A 22899-nucleotide genomic window follows, 5' to 3' on the forward strand; every position below is an offset into this window, starting at 1 on the left:
CATGTTTTAATGACTGATGAGTGACTGTAGGGCTTATTCATGGACTGTCTATGTAAGGCAGTGTTAAGGCCTTTGGGGTAGAGGGGGGGGGGGGGGGGGGGGGGGGGGGGGAGGCAGAGCATATGGTCTGCAGTTCATCTAACAACAAACTCACTCTCGAACACCGGCACAGACAGAGAGCACTGTGGACAAATGGAGTAATACCGAAGCATCTGGAACGACCCAGCAGCTGAGAATACAACACACACACACACACACACAGCTGACTAATCAGAGAAAGGGGTATAGATGGACAATTACAAACCTCCCATCAGTATAGGGCACTACCTCCATCCTGTTCCTCTCTGTATGACTACAAAAATAACAACTTGTACTACTACATCTTGATCAGAGCACCCCACGCCAGCCGTTCAGAATGCCAAGGGTCATAAACTGCCGACCAACACGGACAGCTCACTCACCGTCCAAAACAGAAGGTTACCTCATGGCAGAAATTAAAACGGCTACAATTCTATTGGAAATAGAATAGCAAATAGTGTCTAAATTATTCTAATGAAGTTGTCCGGGTTCACTTCACTACCTTGAGTGCATATTTGATTTCTGTGACGTGCAGGGCATTAGACGCCACATCAAAAATACAGAAAGCATCTTTGCCAAGATCCAAAGCAGCTTAGAGAAATCAATCAGGTATAATCAATCAATTCAGCCGTTGGTGCATTAACCCTCCATTAACTCTGTTTGTCCTGAAAACCTAACACATACTGGACATTTCACAAGCTCATGGTTTACCATTATGTAAAAAAGAAAGCAAAGTATCTGAAACTATTCTAAAATGCAGCATTTTGCAGCGATTGCTGAGGTCTGATTGGTTAGCATTAGGACAGCATGCCATCCAGACAGGCAAAATAAAGTGAAACTATATTTGAAAGCGCGCAGAGACGCCTGAATTACTTTGATGCAAGATGTGCTGATCTGACATGTACATAACATTATGAGAACACCACTGTAACAGAAATTTGTCATTTCTTTGCGCTTTAGTTGCCCGTGTTTCAGCGTTGTCGTCAAGGGAAAAGCGCATGCAACTTGTAATATTACTTTCAATAATTTTTTCTCGTCGTCATTTTTCAACAGTAGGCCTACGTTAGGGCTGCATGATATTGAAGTAAAATGCGATAACTCATTAAATAGTGCAATATTCAATATGAGCTACGATAATACATTAAGTGTGTAAAACAAATTTTAATTATTGTAAATGCATTTAAAAACAGTGATATTTTAACATAGGTGTACGGCTTCAAGTAGGCCCACATTACATGGGTTTTTTCCCTGCATAGAGAATTACAAAGAGGCCGCCTCCGTCAAATTTCGTGCCACCTCCGGCTTTCGACAAAACTATCGACTACAGTCACATGCTCAGATACCCTTTTCCACCGACACGGTTCTGTTGCGGGTTCCTGGCCTGTGTCCATTCTCCAAGCGTTCGATAGTGATGCGCGGATCGCGTTATATCCGCGGATACTGCAGATGTACTGCAACGTAACGAAATACTGCAACGCATTTCTCTTAAGGGAAAAGCAATCAAGGAAACATTTCTAGAGCACCTTCTAGAGGTCATTATATAAAACACAAAGGAAAAACCCTACATGAGATTGCTTTATAACTTAACAGCTTTAACTGAAAATATACACAAGCTTAACATAATTATTCTGATAAGAGTGGTTTCCAACAATGATGTAATGAAACAGTGATAATTTAAGTTTGAAGGGAGTAAAGCCTGTGTTTGGGCTATTAAAGAAATGTAATTTTGCCAAACAAGAACTTTTATTTTAAATAAATGTTCATTTAAAACACCACAAACAAACAGCAGCCACAGTTTCTCCTGAACCAAAACAACAAGCTTATTGTCATTGCACGCCATGTTGTAACCGTAATTACAAGATGGCAACCCGTGACATTCTACCCAGAATTGTTCACGTCCTCAGACTCTGATTTATGCATTTCAATGGCAACACTATCAATGCCGAAATTAAACCGCAGCAGTCAGGTAGTACAAGTAAGAGCTCTGTAAGTGGTTTACGTTCATTATTATTGTAATGGTATGTGCTTTGAGAAATTACGCAATTTAGCGGCGTCTCTCGTAGAGTCCTGCACGGGTTCGGGTACCCGTGACCCGCAAATTTTGCTCAAACGGGTGAAAAATATCCAACTGTGTCGGATACGGGTGCGGGTCGGACACGGGGGAAACACGGGTCTAAACACGGGTTGAAAACAATCACATGCAAACGTAAAAATATGCATATTTTTAGGAACACATCTACAAAAATATGCCTGTATTTCAAGTTGATAAAATAATTTAAAACCCACATCAGTTTATTTGTGCCCACGTGCCACGCCTTCCCAGGACCTATAACGTTACCTAGGCTACTTTCACTTTTAAAAATTCATCATAACCGCACGCGCGCGATCTGCTTGCAGTCGTCGAGATGGATGCTGAGGAGTTGAAGAAAAGAATAGCTAGTGGAGATTGTAAAGTTGTCACCAATACGTCATCAAAAATCAAGTCCAGTGTGGGAGAAATTTGGAGTTATCTGAAGAAAATATTGTGAACGGCTTATTTGCTGCATGCATTTTCGTGTTGGATAGCCGCAAATGTGGAACTTCATCGCAGAGGAAGCACGCAGATAATTGTGGTAACAAACCAAGCAGTTCTATCGAACAGTATTTTTCAAATGTAACACTAAGTATGTGTGGTGTGCAGGGCGTGTTTGAACCCAAAATTGTCAAATGTAGGCTAGACGAAATTGCGTGGCATATAGTGTTGTAGCCGCGTCTGTTCGATTGGTAAAATGTTACAAGGCTACTCAGTTTTGTGGTAACGTTAGCCATGTTCTGCATGTACCGGCCTTTTTACAGCTTCGGCTGAAGTTGTCCTTGTGTTAATTGTCGTGTAATAACATCTGTATGACCTGGCAATAAACATTTTTGTAATTGTGTCTATAATGTGATTGGCTAAACTGATTTTATTTCGGGTGCGGGTCGGGTGTCGGTTCTATTTTAAGCGGGTCGGGTGCGGATTTTAATTAGTGCTGCTGTCGGAAAACGGGTTGGATGCGGTTTTAAGCACTGCGGGTATGGGCGGGTACGGATTTACAAAATCGTACCCGTGCAGGACTCTGGTCTCTCGTGCCGCTTTGCAGACTCTGCTCTGGCTGTGTGCGTTCATGTGTTTTGGAGAAGGCGTAGCTTTGGAGACGCTCTGAAGGGAGGGTGGGTTCTCATGCTTTCAAAAATAGCTCGGTATTGCTAACATCTCAGAAATTGCCTACCCTACCTTTAAGCACACAGATGATAGGTTTATTAGGCTGATGTCACTTTAAGAGCTGCATAGATCCAAAATATTGTTACATGCACACTTTCTTTCTCAGTTGTTTAGTCCACTTAAGACACAACCGACTGTGTTTAAGTGACTACTCACCAAGACAGGCATTTTGACAATTGTGTGTGTATTTGGCCATATAAGCTACGGAAGAGAATTGAATTTAGGATCACACGCTGTCCGAGAGGCAGCTTCCTGTGTGCGAGTACTTCGCTTATTGCATTTAAAAACATTAAGCATGTCACATGTAAGTAACATTTATGCGTCCTGTCTACTCTCTGCGTTGACCTAGAACTTGGACTTTTTGTAATCTTTTCGAGTATGAATATCATGCAGTTATCACAAGCTGTTGCAATATGTACATTTGTGATATTTCAATAATTTCGATATATCGTGCAGCCCTAATGAGAACACTATAATGTTGTGAATTAACTTAGCTCAAGTTCACTTGCATTTGCGTCCTTTAATGAATGAGGCATTTATATAGCACTTTCATATGTACTACTGTACACCCAAAGCGCTTTACAATCATATCAGGAAATCTCTTCTCAACCATCACTAGTGTGCAGCATCCACTTGGATGATACGACGGCAGCCGCAGTACAACGGCGCCAGTGCACTCACCACACGCCAGCAATAGGTGGAGAGGAGAGAGTGATAGAGCCAATTCAATGTAAGTGTCCTTGCAGAAACCAGTTGTCATGTTACGCTTATGTTGTGTATCTAGTATATCAGATTAATCTCACATGCGTCATATAGAAAGGGCTTCAGTTTACTGGTGTTCATTCACTCTTCAGCTTCACCTCATGCAGATATTGCTTTTAGATGTTTCTTTTTTGAAAACATGCATTATTGATAATCTAGTGTTATTTTTCTAGTCATATTTTTATAAACATTTATGTCATTTTTATTTGTCTACATTAATTTTCATAACAGTATTTTAACTAAAATATTTATAAAATTTAATATTCCACATTTCTGTCACAATACCATGGTGCAGTTAGTGTTACTACAGTAAATTGTGGCAATTTGTAGATTGAAAAGCCTTCTGACTGTATTGTTGCACACAGTGTTTCTCTTGTTTTTCTGTGCCATTTCATCAGGCTTTAAACTAGTTTAAATCCCCAAGACATTTGTGTTCTTCACTAAATTCAAGCGCTTCCCACTGGATCTCACAGCGCTGTTTAGTGGTCGCGTGACCGAGACCGATCAGCGTGTAAACGCATCTGCTTTAGTAAGCTCGTGCTGCACTGCCATATGAACTTTGAGCCGAGCGGATAAATGGTCCGTGTAGTGCATGGTTCAAATGAGTAGCGCCGTTTCATTCCGCTTTTGGAGCGTAAACATTATGTCGAGCATTTATTTAACTTTTATTATCGTTTTAGAGGAAAATTATTATTGCGATAATTATCGTTATTGTTTTATCGCCCAGCCCTGTAGTCTAACTAAACACACTGGGATGCTGCAGCATTAGGCCGTTCCACAATAAAAAATTAAATACAATACACCCCAAAGTTAAAATTCTGTCAAATCCGGTCAATATGGTAAACATGGAAGCACAACCATGCTTGCTTCACAAGCATGAAACAGTGAGGTTTGTTCTCGCACAGAGCAAGCAGAGTTGAGCTTCTGTGTTTACTAGCGATGCACCAATATAATTGTATATCGAAACCTAAGTTAAGTTTTCATTTAGCCGAATACCAAAACCAGAAATAAACTTTGGGTAGTTAAATGTGTAATTGAATTCTTGTGTTCTCAGGTGATAAATGAATTGTTGTAGTACATTTTTTGTCAACAAGCCAGTTCTCGATATTTCAGCCAATCAAATTTTGCTCATATACATACATTTTGCTCTAGCACAGTGGTTCTCAAACAGGGGACCTCAAGATGACTGTGCAGAACAGACTGCAAAAACTAACCCGACAGACGCTCAAAAACGGCTCACCGGCAGCTTGGTGTGTCCTGGCCTTTAGTCTCACTAAAATGGTCTTTTTGGACTGAAGAGGGAATTGAGGAGGGTTTATTTCAAAAGATCAAGAATTAAGATTTTTTTTTTCAAGAGAGAGTGCTGTGCACATTTCCCCTTTTTTCTTTTTGGACACTTACAGTGAGACTCATTCTGCCTCCAGCAGAACCACCCGTTTCACTGCCAAACTGGAGAAAACTCACAGCCAACTCAACCTCTGATGATGACAAACTCCAGCTTAAATTCATGTGCAACAGAAAGGCAGGCTGTGTCTTAGGATACTGAAATGTGTATCAAAATTAACAATGATACAGACCAAGCATGTGCAGCACACATGGTGACGGCATGCATAATATAAGATATAGTCCCTTCCTTCACTACATGCAAAGAAAATAATGAAGTTTTTTTTTAATGAAATATAATGTAACAATATTGTCATATTTTGGAAATGTTTAAATCAGGGCTGTCAAAATGGCTGAAAAACTGAATTCAAATTTTATTCTTAAATATGACTAATATTCAAATTATATTTGAATGAAATTTCAGTTAGAGGGAAAAATGCTTTTGGCTTGTCTCCTGAGGCCACAAGAGGGTGCGATGAGCAAAACCTAAAAAAAAAAAAAAAAACGTAAGCAATAAAATAACGTGGCTGTGTCTAAAAGAAAAAAAATGCTGCCTTTGGAGGATGCATTCCAAGTTAGGAAGGCACATCCGAATCTAATGCTAACATCACTTCCTGTCTCCTGACACACCTTCATCTGATACATTTTTACATAACGATATTCTTTGCTGCCTCTGATATCCCACAATTCAAAAATAAAGATGGTGTCTAAAAGTTATAGTTGGTGGTTGGCTAAGTTTTTGACCAATAGCAAGAAATTACTATTGTAGTAATTAAATATTTGCTTCGTTATCACCAAAGCTTGCTGTTTTTTCTATAGATCATTAAACCGTTACGCTGCCTGAGAAGTCTGTCTGAAAACAGTTTCGTGAGGTACCTTCGTGCGCAAATGCTTTAAATATAATTTTTTAAATTGCATAAACAATTATGAGCATAAGAGCATTGGGTATTTATGAATAGTTTTACACAAAGAGTCGAAATGCCAATCACACAAATGTGGGAATGCAAATGTATTAAAATGTTTAATTTAGGTTTACATTGAATTTAGCATGTTAAGGTCAGGTATAAATTATGATTATCAGAGTTTTCTAGCAAAAGACTATGGTCAGTCCTGTTTTACTGAAACTCTTGGAGTTTGTGTTTTAGCAAGAAAGTCCAGCCAGTCCTGTACTCGGGTCTCAGTGTTTGAATAGATATGCTGAGTGGATTAGGGTGGGCAATGCTCTCAGTCTAAAACCGGTTCCTAAACCTGTCTTTTTCGGTTCCTGCCCCTAAATGTATATAAACTGTAAGAGAACATTCACGTCAGGCTTGGTGATTGCAGCTACCGACAGCTCCTGTCCTCAATAAAGAAACCTGCTGAAGAAACAACCAAGTCTCCTGGTCTTTCGATTCTAAGTAGAGTGGCTTTTGTGTTTAAAAACATGACATGCAGTGGAATGAAAAAAGACAACAACAACAAAGTCTTGAGACATGTTTTTACATGGCTTTCTAAACCTGCTCTCGTGCCAGACGCGAGTGCAACAGTCGAAGATGTCCGTCTAGCGTTATGTTTACATAATGGAAAAGCAGCACACAAAATTAGTTGTGTGTGAACGGCTAGGTAACCTGTTTTGACATAACCACGATCTTCTCCGCATTGAGCTTCTCTATTTCTGCAATGTTTTGTATCTAGAGCAGGGATGGGCGACTTTAGTCCTGGAGGGCCACTGTCCTGCACAGTTTAGCTCCAACTCTAATCAAACATATCTGAACAAGCTAATCAATGTCTTCAGGATTACCAGAAAGCTACTGGCAGGTGGTTTATAGCAGGGTTGGAGCTGAACTCTACAGTACAGTGGCCCTCCAGGACCGAAGTTGTTCATCCCTGATCTAGAGGGTTCAACTGGATAGGCTAACAAAAACATTAAAACGCAACAACGCCATCATCGCATCTCGTGTGCCACGACGCACACCTAAAATTTGAAAGCACTGTTTTTGCATTTTACGTGAATTTTTATTTTAAATTGGACAAATATTCAATATTCAGATTTTAATTTGACAGCCCTAGTTGAAATGTATAGGAATAATTATTTAGGTCTTTAATGGCATTCATTACCCACATTAGCAGGAGCATAAACGGGAATGTTCCCGACAGGTGCTGCTGCTGACCTCCATGTGGTAACTCCCTCCTGGAGAGCGTTGTCATGATTTAACAGCTGCCATGGTGCAGCAACTGTCAGACACGAATTTACCACAGCGAAATCTGACAGAAGTCAAAGCTAAAGAGCTTTTTGCCTGAAAGCATTAGCATGTTAAGTACAAAATGAAACTGAAGACTTTCAGTGGCTCAGTACAAGTATTTTAGTCCCCTCATGAGTGTCTTAAAGGTAACGCAGTAGATGATTGATGGCTCCTCTAAAGAGCCTGCACTCTGACACACTTCCCTTCCCCCTGTAATGGAGACATAAACCCCCCTGACTTTGCGCTAAGCGCTCAAACTCACGCCTACAATTGCACTCTAGACTCTCCAGCCGAACGCTCTTCTGAAAATCCTCAGTATTTATGTAAATACACACTCAAATATGAGCAGAGTCTGACGGAATTGTCAGTCCTCAGTTGAAGATAATGGAGGTGTTGCCATGCAGGACAAAAATCCAACTGCAAAGAACAGCCCACCATAGCAGCATCAACTCACAAGTGTGCGTGTGCGCGCACTAACTAGTAACCAAGGAAACGGTTTGTCCTCAATTCGGAGCACTAAACACCAAGGAACAAGGAGTTCATTTCATGCAATTTTGCTTCACGCAGCTCTCTAATAGCATGACATAAATTGACAGAAATGGAGGTGCAAAATCCTAAATGACAATGGACCTCCACATGTGTGACTAATACATCATTTAAGCTGATATACACCAACAATAATTATCCAAACGCTAGCAGAAAAACATCCAAAAACAGAGAGGACTGCAGTGTAAGAGTTTGCACAAATGACACTGCTGGCTCACATTAAAAGTTAAATACTCAAGGAACTACAAGCACTGAATGTCCAAATAGTCGGAGGAACACAGGCCACAACTACTCATTTCTATCAAAGAGACTTGAATAGAAACTGAAGTTCAAAGATCAGTATAATTGTTTTGTTTTACACAGTGAAGTTCTCAACAGGCATGCGATCAGGCTTGAAAATAACGAGGTTCCATTTGTGCCAAAAATAAGTTGACTAATTTGTGCTTTATACTACACATATGTCCTTGTCTATGGTCACTGCCTACTTGTTCAGATAAATTAGTATATGTTGATATGCATGTTCTCTGTTTATGTCATTGTTCTGTCATTGTCTTCTGACGTCTTTACTGTTGTCGTCCTTACTGTACTCTTGTTCTGTCATCTTTACTGTTGTCTATGGAAGGCGGTTTCAAAAAAAGGCGGTTTGGGCCAGTGTGTACAGATATATAAACAAAAAACAAAATACAAAGTCTTATCTGCCAGCAAAGTGTGCAAAATAATTGCATTCATTCACGTGTGTGGAAAAAATAACGTGTTAAAATGATTTCACGCATTTAACGCACCCGCCACAGACTTACGGTCATCTTACATTTCATACAGTTGATTGGTGACGAACATGAAGCAGGGCAAAAACTCACTGCATAATGGAGTCTATAGAATGCAGTTAGAATGCACCTAAAATTCAAGATATTGGGGCAAAAATGTCCATGTATGAGTTGTCTCATATTTATCATATGATCTAGTTAAGCAATATCACACAAGTGCTGTTTTTGTACGGACAGAACAAGGACGACAGAGAAAGACGACAGTAAAGACGTCGGAACAAGAGAACATAAACAGAGAACATACATGTCAAAATATACTGATTTTAATAATTATTGTAGACATGGACACATATAGTATACGTATAGTATAATAGACAAAGCAGGCTACTCATTTCTGGCACAAATGGAACCTCATAGAACATAAACTGAAAATCAACTCATTTGCGACTTCTCAAACTAATCTGTTGGCTGAACATTTGTGTGTGCAGTCTGATGATTCTAGTCAAATCATGTTCTTTTGAGTGCCAGTCATTTGGAATATGAATACCTACCTTTCCCACATTCACGCATGACATTGTGATGTCTCACTTAACAAATAGTCCATTGTAATACATCCTAACACAAAAGTGAGAACCACTTACCCTCTCTGTGGCCTTGCTTTTCTGAAACGTTGCTCCCGTCAACCTGCAAAAAGAACGTTGTATGGTTAGCCTGGCATTTTATCAGTGAACATCTGTGATGATTCCCAGTATTTGCGGACTTGCTGTCCTTTACCATGCTTATTTGCGGTTTTCGTGTATTATTTATACTGCCTCTTTTAGAGTTGGGTTTTCCTTTTTAATAATTCTGGGAGACAGACAGATCTTACAAGAGAGTCAATGCTGCACAATTTGCCAATGTCAGATAAGGACTAAACAGGTCGGTTACAACTGGCCTTGAACTGGAATGAAGAATAATAAAATGCAAACGCAGAATACAAGCATATAGCCTATTGCCCCTCTACATTAAGATAATATAAATTTTCAGTGCAACATTTTTACTTTATTCTCACAATGCTAGCTGTGTATTTTTTCTGACTGGTTATGTGTATGCCATAGGGTGTATATTAGTATATTATATACTATCGGTGTATTACAATGTATTAGTTGGAGGAAGATTCATATTCATTACAACATTATGGCTAAATTATCCCGTTAACAATCTCAGCCAGGTTAAAGAAATCAAGTTCATTATCAAACAGCAGAATTAGACAAAACACCAAAGATCCCATTTCAAGCAATCACATCAAGCAGAATGGACCTTCTTGCTCTTCAGGCGGTCACATTCAATAGCATGTTATCAGCCTATGTTGTCTTGACCCTGAAAAGCTTTTACCTACAAGGCACCCATTTTAGACATAACTCATTTCTATACCAAACTACAACTGAAGGTCACAACACTGGTAACATAATAAAGCATTCCCAACAGAACACAGTCCAGTCCACATTAGATGACCACTGCATTAAACACCGACTAGTCCTGATATAGGACTATAATGCAGATTCCTTAACTCTTGTTCAAAAAGCTTTAAAAATGCATTATTCTTTTATAATGGTTTGGCTTGGACATAAAAGGACAATAGTCCATTGTGAAGCTCTTATCAAATGATAGTGATAGTTCACGTGACAGTCCTGAACAGCAGCAGCTTTCTGTTCAGCAGGCCTCTGTGCTCACAAACCAGCAGGCCAGAAACTAATACCTCTCACTGCATTTAACTTTGACATACTTTGTGGAAATAAGCAGCAACATAAGCACGTTTTAAATTAAATTAGATACAAACACAGACACTGAATGTGATGATCTCAGAAGTACTTTTGCATGTTGTATTTATATTACATTAGCACGTTAGCTTTGAAACAAGCAAGTAAAAGGACTAACGTTACCAGGTAACGTTAACGTTAGAGACATTTAACTCGCAGCAAGTAACTTACTTGGAGTCGCTAGTTTAACTGGCTATGATCGATACTTCCAGAGATTAAGTCACACAGCTGCATGTAACTTGCAAAAGGAGCTTTTTGCAAATGGAGAGCATGACAGGCTCTGTGCTAAAACTTAACACTGCTACTATACGAACACATTTGCTACGTTCATTTGAATTTAGCCGGGGAGTGACCATGCGTTTTCCAACAGAACCTCTAGTTACTTAATTTCCAGACCGATCGCTGTGAAAATACATGCGATTTTAAGACCGCGTGTGCAACACAGGGAACGACCTGTGTGAGAGTTCAGCTCATCACCTGCATCGTTTTAATTGCGTTGCATCATTGTTACACTTCTCAGTGGCGCTAAACTTAGCAGAACAGCTCGGACAACACGCCGAAGTTACACAGGTTTAGATTACTCTTGACGCAACCGTGCATGTACTACTGACCAAAACAGCATCTTTAACCGAAATGAGCCCTGTGGGCGCGCGGTGGTCGATCTGCTCTTACATAATGACGCATGTTAACGCGTGCTAGCGACCGTAAACAACCACCAGTTAGCTCGCGCAGCTACAACCGTGAACAATCAACACTTACCCTCGATGCCCCCTTTTTCAAACGGAGGGAACTGAGTAGGTATGGTGTGCGGACACAGGGGAATTATTGTTTAGTGGGATTTGTGAATTAGTTCTTTTTCTCAGATTACGTCTTCCCACGACAACCTACTTTCTGGGTGAAACAGGGACGGTGCAAAATGGCTGTCTTTCCTGCATGCACCATCACATTTATTAAAAGGGGATTGGGGTGGAGCCTCTGTCGAAATGTACTGGGCAAATATGTACTTTTGGAGCCAAAACGTTGATAGACGTGACTATAACATCAAATTCTTTTGGTCTTTTATGACAAATTGCCATATAAATACTTAAAACAGAAGTTATAAGGAATTGGTTGAAGTACGCCCCCCTTCTTAAAGAGACAGATACACGTTTCTCTCACGTGGTCGCTGAAGTCAATAAAAACCCAAAAGGCCTGCGCGTGTGATATGGAGATAAACATCAAATGTGTGCAACTGACAGACTGGTTAACGTGAATTGTCCTTTTAATGTCTGTGCAGTTGTGTTGGTATTATTATGTGTTTTATTGTAGAATGCGTTATATAATGCATTCATAATGCCAAATAATCCTAAGAAAGCACTAATACATTTTATCCACACTGTAAATGGACATTAACCACGTCTGCAGGCACATGTCCTTATGTCCGTCTTTATCCTTGTGCGGTTTGCATGCTATTGGACTATTAACCGGAAATGCTGTTGCATTTTTTTTTTAAATGAATGTAATTGATTAATTAATGTTAAAGAACACGATAAACTACAAAATTAAACGAGACTCGTGCAAAGGTAGGCCATGACTTTTATTTTAAGTCTCTATACTTCACACACAAAAATTGTTTCTTGTATCAATGGCGTCTGATAAATAGCTTAAGATGGGTCTTTTTTTTTTTTTTTTTTAAGATGGGTGTTATTCCTTCATTTTCTAGTCGCTGGATATTATTGGAAACGAGACACTGTATCCAGCCAATTAACCTCCAAAACAGAAGAGGGCAATGTCGAGGATCTGTGACAGGCGTCGAAGAAAAAAACTTAAAGAGCGTGTCTTTCATAATGCAGTGCTATGTACGAGCTGTCTATGTGTACGAGTAGTTGAGAAAGAATGAAACTTCTGTGATTCGTTTCGTTCGTTTACATGTGGAACGATGTCCAGTGTTCTAGCTAGGATTTTATTTTATCCCACACTCGCTTACAATGTTGTCATGGAAAAGGTCACCTCCAGACAATGGTTTAATCGCGTGGATCCGACTGTCATTCTTGGTGCTCTCCCATTCAGGTCAATGACAGAGGAGGTAAGATTTGACTTTTACTGTATTAATGAATTACAGACAATTGTAATGATCCTAGCACATTTATAATTTGCCTCATATCGTAGTCCTGTTTAAGAGTTTAACTAATCCCTCTTGTCTCATTTGGCTTTAGTTGGTCCAAAAAGAGAAAATCAGAGGAGTCATTACCATGAATGAAGAATATGAAACAAAATATTTCTGCAATTCAGCTGAGGTAAGTGTCTCTCCTAACTCTTTCACTCATTCCCAACTATAATCACAGGTGGCAATGCACATCTGAGGATACTTATATTAATAACAGGAGTGGCGAGCTGTTGGCGTTGAGCAGATCAGACTGGACACGGTGGACCTGACAGGTGTCCCCAGCCTAGAGCACATCCACAAGGGTGTGGACTTCACCTTGAGACATCGACAGCAAGGCAGTAGTGTCTATATTCACTGCAAGGCCGGCCGTTCACGCAGTGCAACTATTGCAGCTGCATACCTCATCAGGGTGGGTATCAGTCTGTCTGCCTGCCCTAAACCATGTACAATAGTAAAAGTATCAATACAAAAAGCTCTGTGTCATAGGTCACCACTGTAAACAATATTTGTCATTGTGTGGTTGTACATTTCTTTAGCACATTCTTTGAGCATTGTACAAGACACACCTGAAATTGTTTCGCCATAATATTATTGGTGGAGAATTTTGGAGAGGGAACATTAATATATAGGTTAATTCAAGTGATGCTGTTCACTTCTCTACATGAAACCCACACATGCATGCAGAATAGAAAGTGACTTTTACTTAAAGTGCCACTATTATGCTATTTTAAAGTTTCCTAATGTTGTTTTGGAGTCTCCTACAACAGGCTTACATGCATCAAAGGTAAAAAAACTGTTTAATTTTCTCATAATATACATTTGCACATCACCACATTTTAAGTGATTCTCAAAAGACTCGTCAGATTAATCAATCTCTACAGTGCGCGTGTCGAAAACAAAAACGCCCATTGCCATAACAACATCAGCTCTGCTTGTCTTGAGGCTTCCTACACCGTAAACTAAACACAGTAACGAAAGATGACGTCAATTTTACCATATCAATCCGAGCGCGAGTGCAATGATGAAACACTGGAAGCACTAGTTATTCAAGTCAAACCTCCATCACAAGGACAACTCAAGCAGGACGTTTCTCAGTGATACACTACTCAGTTTGAGGTACATTATGAGATGTTGCAACTGTAATTCCTCACCATCAGCATTAACAAGTGCATGTCCATCAACAAACCGATTATTTTACTTGTACTTATTTATTTACAGAGTATTTTTCGAATTTATTGCGGTGAACATGTGGAAACTGTATCAATAACAGTGCATACATTAGCCGAGCTCTAGCGTGAATGACTGATGTAACATAAACGTTGGTCTACGCTTAATCTTTACTCAAAGTAGTGAGAACGACAGACAATCTGCATTAATAGACACAGTTATAGGTAATAGTGGTTAGCAGTTACCACAGCTGATTAGCAGAGGTATTTCCGTAAGACAGTAATAATGTGAGTTAACCAGTTAGCAGGAGACCTGCACAATATAAAACTCAAAACTAAGTATTTTGAACACCATCAATCAAGAGCAAGCGGTGTGCAAATCCTGCACTGAACTCCGAGATTTGAGAAGCAGTCGTCAGTGAAATAAAGGGAACACAGCAAAAGTTTAGGATTATACTGCTGTGGTATCGTGGTACAGATGAATTTTAACCACTGATTCTTCACATGCTCGTCCTTGGGCAGTGAAAAAAAACTGGCTTTACTTTCACGTTGTAAAGCACAGCGTCTTCTCGACATGATGCTATCCAGTATCCACAGGAATCAGCTGCAGTGTTTGAGGTTCAAGTTTTCCCTGGTGTCTGCGCACGCAATAAGTGGCGGGCAATAGGCAATGCTAATGTTTCATCTTGACGTCATAACGTACCGACTTATGACTCGTTTGAAAAACGATTCATTTCGTTGACTCAGAGTCAACTCTTACTTTTGAAAGACAATAACTTTATATATGGTGCACTTTCAGATTTAAAACTTTGCTGGATGTTTTCATTTACTTAGAGCTATGTTACACACTACATGAAAGGTCATTTTCAAAAATCTATAATAGGTGCACTTTAAGTCTCTAAGTGCACTTCTCCTTTTTTTGAAGAATAAGCCATACGTAATTTCACTGATTATACACACGCAGTATATTATTTATATGAATTTGTTCCTTCTTGAACCAGTATCAACCAGTTATTTCTGAAGATGCTTATATATAATTATATGCATCGTATCATGCAGTTATATAAAGGGAAAGAAGAACAGTTCTGTCAAAAGAATGTTAGAAAACTCAAGAGTGTGACAGTCTTTGGAATCTGCATTTGATGTTAAACCAAGGTTATAACCATGTAAAATAATTAGAATTTATACTTTTAAGTAATATAGGAATATATTATATTTTTTTATTTTAAAATATGCCAACATTCACTCTTAAACGTCTGTCTAATATGTCAAAAACAGCTCCATTAATGTTCTTTGTCTCATCACAGTTATGAATTAGCCTACATTAATCACAGTTGAGTTGTTTGCATCAATGGATATTGTCTCCCTCAATGTCTGTGGTAGTTATGGCCCTGTGTTTAACCTTTTTTCTCCTTTCACAGCTACACTGTTGGAGTCCAGAGGAGGCCTGTAAGATGCTGGCCTCAGTCCGGCCTCATGTGCTGATCCGCTCAGCCCAGCTGGAGGTGCTGCAGGAGTACTATAAGCAAGTCTGCGCTTCAGAGTCCAGCTAGAAGATACACAGTGTACAAATGCCAACATTCATGTTGAATCTCATATGCTGTACATTGTTAATAAGTTGTTTTTTCCTTGCTGGAGTGCATATTTTTTATATATTTGTATAAGAATTTGTGTACTATACATAAAAATAGACTTTAAGCAATAATCTGAATCATCGGTTATATTGTGAATACATTTTCTATCTTTTTTCTGAATTTCTTTTTTCTATCACCTCCAAATTGTATTTATTTTTGTTTGAGTTAGTGATTTTTTTTTTTTAAATAATATTAGAACAGATTTATTTTTCTTTTTTTATCCCACCTAGCCTCTTTGTGTTCAAAAACCTGTTTCCTTGTGATTATGTATAAGATCATGATATTTTTTAATTGTCTACAGTAAACATAATCTTGAAGCTTAACGGAGCCTATGTATTTAATTATTTATTGTTATACACTATAATCAAATAGAGAGAGGTGTACAACTGGTTCTGTACTGACTTGTTTAAAACCATTTCAAATACATTTTAATTAATATGATAAAATAATGGTATGCTGTGGTCTATTTAGTGAAATATGTGAACAGCGTTTGTAACCCTAGAAGGTCTACTGTATCATAGTTGATACATAAGTTTCTAATGCTTCTAATCTATTCACATGATCAAAACATTGCTCAAAAACTTGTTGCACACAGTCTTGGTTAGGTTAGAAAGCTTTATTAATCCCTGTGAGGGGAAATTCTTGCCATCATTGAACATACACATCTCGAACAGTACAAACAATTACATCAAATTAAACATTACATAAAAAACCTAAGACATAATTAAAAATGCTATACAAAATACAACAATCAATCAATACAGTAATTACACATCTTCATTTAAAAAACGAACTGCAGCCGTGATAAGAGACCTTTTAAATCGCACAGTGGAACATCGCTAATCTCTCACTAAATTAATTTCTGCTAAAAAATACTATATACTATATTGTGGATTCTTCTTTTTAACAGAAGAAAGAAACTCATACAGGTTTGGAACAACTTGAGGGGGAGTAAGTATTAAGTAATGACAAAATGTTCATTTTTGGGTGAACTATCGCTTTAATGCCTCGATTGTAGCGCCTGAAGATGGCAGCAGCGCACTGCAGAACGCACCCGCAACTCCAGCATCAGTAAATCCCGCGAGGAAGGACGGTGAGGGAGTAAAGATGGCGGCCTCCTTGGTTAGATTTGTCCGCAGCGGTTTTGGAAAAAGTCTGAACGGTAAGAAATAAACAAGAACTATTGAATAATATGAATTATTTACTCATTTAACCATGATTGTCACTGTGCAGGACCCAAACAAGCTGTCCTGTGTTTTAGGCTTTTCTTCGCTATTGACCTTTACAAACACACAGAACGTCAATGACAGTGTCGACTGATTTACAGTTATAATCTGAATTATGCCAATACAGCTTCTTTTATTCTTGATATTTAGACATCACATCACGCTTCCAGTGAGACGATTTTTTTTTTGTTATTTGGAAATATAAGGGATGTCTTTAATCTATGTTTTGAATTTCATCAGACACAAACTACCAATTTGGTTTATTTTGATGTCTTGACCTGAACTTGCCGCAATGACACTATATTGTAATGTATTGATTTCTCTCAATTTCTCTAGTTGCTAGGCAGAGCGCTGCGATTGTCCAGACAAGAACAACGACAACTGAAACCAGACGTGAGTAGATTTTTGGAAGTCTGTTGTTAACGTTGCGTCTTGCTGTATATTAGGTGTCTTTAACTACTTACGTTACTTACATTAAAAAAAAGTGTTGGGTACATGCTATGGTGTTCATTTTGTTTTGCAAAACACTTGAGGTGAGATACGGTTAAGGTCAGGGACAGGTGTAAAGGAAGGGTCAACAGTGTAATTATACAGCAATTATTTTAAGTTGGTATTTTTTTTTTAAATATAAGTAAAGTGTGGAAAATAAAGTATGTACACAATAAGTGCATTGTATCAAATGAATTATTTAAATCTTACATAGTAGTTAAAGACATGTATAAAGTAAGACCAAATGTCTTTTTGTTTTATTTTGCATTAGCTACTGTAAGGCCCAAGGATCCAGTCACCCACACTCAGCTTTCAGAGTTTGGCGAATACATTGCAGAGATTCTCCCCAAATATGTGCAACAAGTTCAGGTAATTTATTCTCATGTATATCTTTGTCAGATCCAGATGACAGATTAGTGATTAGTTGCACTCTGCAATTCCTCAAAAAATGGCTCTATTTACAGCCTTTTGTTTGAATCCTAGGTGACCTGCTTTAATGAGCTGGAGGTAATGATCCATCCAGAAGGGATTATACCTGTTCTCACCTTCTTGAAAGATCACACAAACGCTCAGTTCAACAACATGACTGACCTGACAGCTGTGGATGTCCCTACAAGGCACTATCGCTTTGAGGTGAGCATGCTCAGTCTCAACTATGAAATGTCCATAAAATATTATCTTCATTTTGTGTTTTTAGCAAGTTAGATTATACATACATAATATGCATACTTTGGTAGCCTGGATGGCGTATCCATCAGAATTTTTTTTTTCCTCTGAAACCGTTCTGCAAATGATTGATGATCCAATTTTTTCCTTTTCAGATTGTGTATAATCTGCTGTCCCTGCGCTATAACTCTCGAATCCGAGTGAAGACCTACACTGACGAGCTGAGTCCTCTTGACTCCTCTGTGTCTGTGCACCAGGCAGCTAACTGGTATGAGAGAGAGGTATGTGTGTCTCACAGTAATCAGCTGAGGTTTCATGAATGGGTTTTGACATTTGTATATTTCACACTTCAAAATAGATGTCTGTTTTGTGTAGCATATGCTCAGACACAACAATCTGCAGTGCTCATGCAGTGGAGCCCCTGAGCTGCTTCCCACATGCTATGACACCGCAGACTCTGACTGAGGGAGGGTTGAGGGTTGTCCATTGTCTAATGGTCCATTAGATCCTGCATCATAGCTGTAGTTGCATGCAGATGTTAAGTCTGTTTTTTCAAATTTTAGAGACAGTTTGGCTTCACTCTGAAATGAATGTTTCATTACAGATTTGGGACATGTATGGAGTTTTTTTCGCAAACCATCCAGATCTGAGACGTATCTTGACAGATTATGGATTTGAAGGTCATCCATTCAGGAAAGACTTTCCTTTGTCTGGATATGTGGAGGTAAATGCACAATTCATTGTTATACAACCTTTTAATAGTTTGGTGTCAGACAGAGTTTTTTTTCTTTTTTCCAAAGAAAATCATACTTTTATTCAGCAAGGATGCATTAAATTGATCAAAAGTGACAGTTAGAACATTTATAATGCTGCAAAATATTTATATTTCAAATAAATGCTGTTCTTTTGAACTTTCTATTCACCAAAGAATCATTTATCACGATTTCCACAAATATATTAAGCAGCAAAACATTGATTTTTAACATTGATAATAATAAGAAATGCTTCTTGAGCAGCAAATCAGCATATTAGAATGATTTCTGAAGGATCATGTGACGCTGAAGACTGGAGTAATCATGCTGAAAATTCAGCTTTGCATCGCAGGAGTAAATTACATTTTAAAGTACATTAAAATAGAAAACATGTATATAATATATATTTCACAATATTACAGTTTTTAATGTATTTCTGATCAAATTAATGCAGCCTTGGTGAGCATAAGAGACACACAAAAAAAAGAGTAAACTCAAAATTTTAAACAGTGTATGTAGGGCAATTATGTCATTTTAATTTATTTTAAACATTCCTGTAAAAGGGATGTGGCTTCATTTATGTTGAGTTGTTTTCTTCTATTTTCTCAGGTGCGTTATGACGATGAGGTGAAGCGGGTTGTGGCTGAACCTGTGGAGCTCGCTCAGGAGTTCCGTAAGTTTGACTTGAACAGTCCATGGGAAGCGTTCCCCGCATACAGGGAGCCCAAAGATGCACCCAAGCTGGAGTCTGGGGACAAACCAGCAAAGTAACCCTGGAGAGCTGTAATGATCAGAACATATTTATGTAAATAAGACCCTGTGCTACATCTAAATAAAACAATGAAACGACTCCTGTTTCTGCATGTCATTTAATATTTATAAATTACTTTTTTTGTAATAATACTGGTTACACTTTTAACATTTTTGATAGTTGTATCTGTGTGCACAACAGACTTACACAAATGAAAATAAGCTCTTTTCAGATCTCTGAATTATCAGGATTATGTGTTTATATCATACATTTTTAAGAATTTTCTTAAAAGTCATGTTATGTGATAACATTCCTTGATTGTTAAATTAAAAAAAAAAAAAAGTGACAGATAACGCAGGAAAATATACCACTTATACGTTTTGCTTGACATTTCTCTCAGGTATTCTAATCAAAACTGAATTTAGTGTGTACATGAATAATGCTTAAATGCAAATTCTTTAGTTCACTGATGTCTGATAACCGTTCTCTTATCTTTATAATTCAGCAGTTAAATGTGCGTATAGCCAAATGCCTTTAAGGTTTTATATACCCCAGTTATCTCTACAAAAGATAATAATAAGTCATACTGACAGGTTATTTCCAAAAAGATTTTTATCTGCAAAATCATGAGTTTTAGCCACAAAATTGTTTAATTGCCATTCAGGAATGTCATAGAACAGTGCAAAATTATAGGTATAAAAATCTCTCCTCCATAATTAACTGTGGCTTTTATTTACCAATCTCATTACAATTTGTGGCACGTCAGCTACTCGGCTGTCTGCTGCTAGTGCGTTCTCTCATTCCCTCATGAGTGGAGTTCTTCTGCAGTCGTCAGCTCTGGCATGTCTGCTTTATTGTGTTATTTCTTTAATATAATTTACTTTGTAATACTGATTACTGTTATGCATATACAGTGGCTTGCGAAAGTATTCAAACCCCTTCATTTTTTTTTACTTTTTATGTTGCTGCCTTATGTTAAACTACTTTAAAATACCCCCCCCCACACACACACACACATTAATCTACACTCCATACACCATAATGACAAAGCAAAAAAACAAACATATTTTTGATAACTGCACGTTTATTAAAAAAGGAAAAACTTAAATAATTACATAATTGCATAAGTAGTATACTCTTTTCTGGGACACTTGAAATTTAACCTCAGGCGCATTCCAATTTCGCTTGTAGAGGTTAATACGCTTCGAGTGGAGTTAATCTGTGGCAAATTCAATGGAACGGGTATGATTTGGAAAGACAAACACCTCTCAATACAAGGTCTAACAGCTGAAAATGCATATCAAAGAAAAAGGTCAAGCCATGAGGTCAAAGGAACTGTCTGTAGAGCTTAGAGACTTAAAAAAATTGTTTTTATGTTCACAGAAGCATGTAGCCTCCATAATCTTTAATGGAAGAAGTCTGGAACAACCAGGACTCTTCCTAGAGCTGGCCTCCTGGGTAAACTGAGCAATCGATGGAGAAGGGGCTTGGTTAGAGTGGTCACCGGGAAGCTGATGATGGTCACTCTGGTTGAGCTCCATGATCATGATCATGATTATGGAAATGAGAGAAATTTACAGAAGGACAAACATCACGGCAACACCACCAATCCGGGCTTTATGGAAGAGTGTCCAGACTCAAGCCTCTACTCGCTGAAGACACATGAAAACCCGCTTGGCAGCAAAATACAGTCTTAGCCTTAATAAAATCCTAGTCCAGAGCATTCAGAACCTCAAACTGGGCAGAAAGTTCACCTTCCAACAGGACAATGACCCCTATAAGCACACAGCTAAGACAATGCAAGAGTGGTTTATGGACAACTCTGTGAATGTCCTTGAGTGGCCCAGCCAGAGCCTGGGCTTGAACCCAATCGAACATCTCTGGAGAAACCTGTCAATGTCTGTCCACCGATGGTCCCCATCCAACCTGACAGATCTAAGGAGAAGAATAGCAGAAAATCGCCAAATGCAGATATGCCAAGCTTGTCACATTATACCCCAAAATACTTTAAGGGCTGTAAAGGTGCTTTAACTACTGAGTAAAGGGTTTGAATACTTGTGCAATGTACTTGTTTCAGTTTTTTAAAGTTGTCGTAGATCTGTTTTTTGCTTGTCGTTATGGTGTATGGATTGTAGATTAATGTGGACAAATGTCATTTAAAGTAGTTTAACATAAGGCAGCAACCTAGCAAACAGTGAGTTCCAGGGGGAAGAACGTCTTCATAATTATAGTGCACTCAGGTTTTTGATTTCAGTGGTGTTTTATAATTATAAGTCTGGTCACTGACAGGGTCATTCTATAATACAAACCCTCTTTTCTCCCAAGCCATTCCTTCATTGTTTTTGATGTATGTTATTCCACCACCATAATGATACAAAAGGTATTATCTGGGTTATATGGCTTGCACCAAACACAGTGCTTCACTTTCAGGCTTTTTATCTCTTTAATCAGACAAATTCATCTTAAACTTCCCCAGGCATCTCCTTGATCCTCATGACAGAAAACTAATCTGGATCTGCTATTTTAGTTCTGAGACCTCACAAAGGCTGTGACATTCATGGTGAAATCAAGCTCATGCATTCAAAAAGAACACAAATGTGTGCTTTGTTATTGCTTAAGATAATTAAGTATCTCAACTGGTATACATTGTTGAAATAAAATGTGTTTCAGCTGGGATTTTAAAATATCTTGATTCAGATTTGACTAATTTTAAGGATATTTGAATATCAAACACTTTATTTCATCATCATAGAAAAATCCTTGTACAGAATAAGATATAAATGGTAGGAGTGACAACACTGTAGATGTAAAATATTGACACTACTAAAAAAATGCAAGACAAAAGAGTTTACATTCAGAGTTTTTATTTGGCTTGCTTCTGAGGACTGGCTTCTTCCACAATAAGAATCCAGTGTACACTGAAACCACCGTTACGGTACTTAACAAAGTAGCTCATACTGCACAAACACTGAAAAGCTTATCCAGCATTCATTCACAGAGTTTATTTGCTGGATTAAACCCATACAGAAAAGTACATAAGACCAGGCACAGAATTAGAAATGCAAACGTTCACTTATATAGAAATGGATAAAAAAAACACAAAAGTATTTACATTTTGGAATTGTGCACTTCATACATATACTTTGTCACCTAAATAAATCTTTATGGCCGTATACACACAACAGAATAAACCAGAAGAATTATATAAACTGATCAATATCTTTGATACAAAATTTTCCCCAAAATATAAACATCAATATTTGTTGAACAATTT

The 22899-nt window shown here is 38.2% G+C and overlaps 3 protein-coding genes across 10 annotated transcripts in view; 2 read left to right on the plus strand and 1 right to left on the minus strand.

The window, feature by feature from the left end:
* celf1 (cugbp, Elav-like family member 1) overlaps positions 1 to 11693 on the minus strand; it is a 34176-nt gene extending 22483 nt beyond the window's left edge. For all 8 annotated transcript variants that reach the window (XM_084108631.1, XM_084108629.1, XM_084108625.1 and 5 more), the window contains exons 1-2: positions 11555 to 11693; positions 9638 to 9680 (exon numbers count right to left, since the gene is read on the minus strand). The gene's annotated coding sequence lies outside the window, so the exon portion shown is untranslated. The remainder of the gene's footprint in view (positions 1 to 9637; positions 9681 to 11554) is intronic.
* A 48-nt stretch (positions 11694 to 11741) lies between these two features.
* On the plus strand, positions 11742 to 16183 carry ptpmt1 (protein tyrosine phosphatase mitochondrial 1). The gene is made up of 4 exons (XM_084108633.1): positions 11742 to 12860; positions 12991 to 13071; positions 13159 to 13350; positions 15529 to 16183. Exons 1-4 carry the CDS (start codon positions 12714 to 12716, stop codon positions 15658 to 15660), a joined length of 552 nt encoding a protein of 183 aa, XP_083964759.1. The 5' UTR covers positions 11742 to 12713; the 3' UTR covers positions 15661 to 16183.
* A 613-nt stretch (positions 16184 to 16796) lies between these two features.
* ndufs3 (NADH:ubiquinone oxidoreductase core subunit S3) lies at positions 16797 to 19723 on the plus strand. Its single transcript, XM_084109383.1, has 7 exons — positions 16797 to 16903; positions 17304 to 17360; positions 17728 to 17825; positions 17940 to 18089; positions 18278 to 18403; positions 18727 to 18846; positions 19484 to 19723. The coding sequence occupies exons 1-7, from the start codon at positions 16849 to 16851 to the stop codon at positions 19643 to 19645; spliced, it is 768 nt and encodes a 255-aa protein (XP_083965509.1). The 5' UTR covers positions 16797 to 16848; the 3' UTR covers positions 19646 to 19723.
* Positions 19724 to 22899: the final 3176 nt, after the last annotated feature.

The sequence above is a fragment of the Abramis brama genome (assembly GCF_963993115.1).
Source record: "Abramis brama genome assembly, chromosome: 3".
Lineage (NCBI taxonomy): Eukaryota > Metazoa > Chordata > Actinopteri > Cypriniformes > Leuciscidae > Abramis > Abramis brama.

What these genes read in the sequence shown, in the direction of transcription:
- ndufs3 (XM_084109383.1), top strand. Translation starts at nt 16,849, where the DNA reads ATGGCGGCCTCCTTGGTTAGATTTGTCCGCAGCGGTTTTGGAAAAAGT. An exon ending in AACGACAACTGAAACCAGAC is followed by an intron (nt 17,361 to 17,727) that starts GTGAGTAGATTT and finishes ATTTTGCATTAG; the next exon opens with CTACTGTAAGGCCCAAGGAT. An exon ending in CTAACTGGTATGAGAGAGAG is followed by an intron (nt 18,404 to 18,726) that starts GTATGTGTGTCT and finishes GTTTCATTACAG; the next exon opens with ATTTGGGACATGTATGGAGT.
- ptpmt1 (XM_084108633.1), top strand. Translation starts at nt 12,714, where the DNA reads ATGTCCAGTGTTCTAGCTAGGATTTTATTTTATCCCACACTCGCTTAC. An exon ending in TCAGGTCAATGACAGAGGAG is followed by an intron (nt 12,861 to 12,990) that starts GTAAGATTTGAC and finishes ATTTGGCTTTAG; the next exon opens with TTGGTCCAAAAAGAGAAAAT. An exon ending in CAGCTGCATACCTCATCAGG is followed by an intron (nt 13,351 to 15,528) that starts GTGGGTATCAGT and finishes CTCCTTTCACAG; the next exon opens with CTACACTGTTGGAGTCCAGA.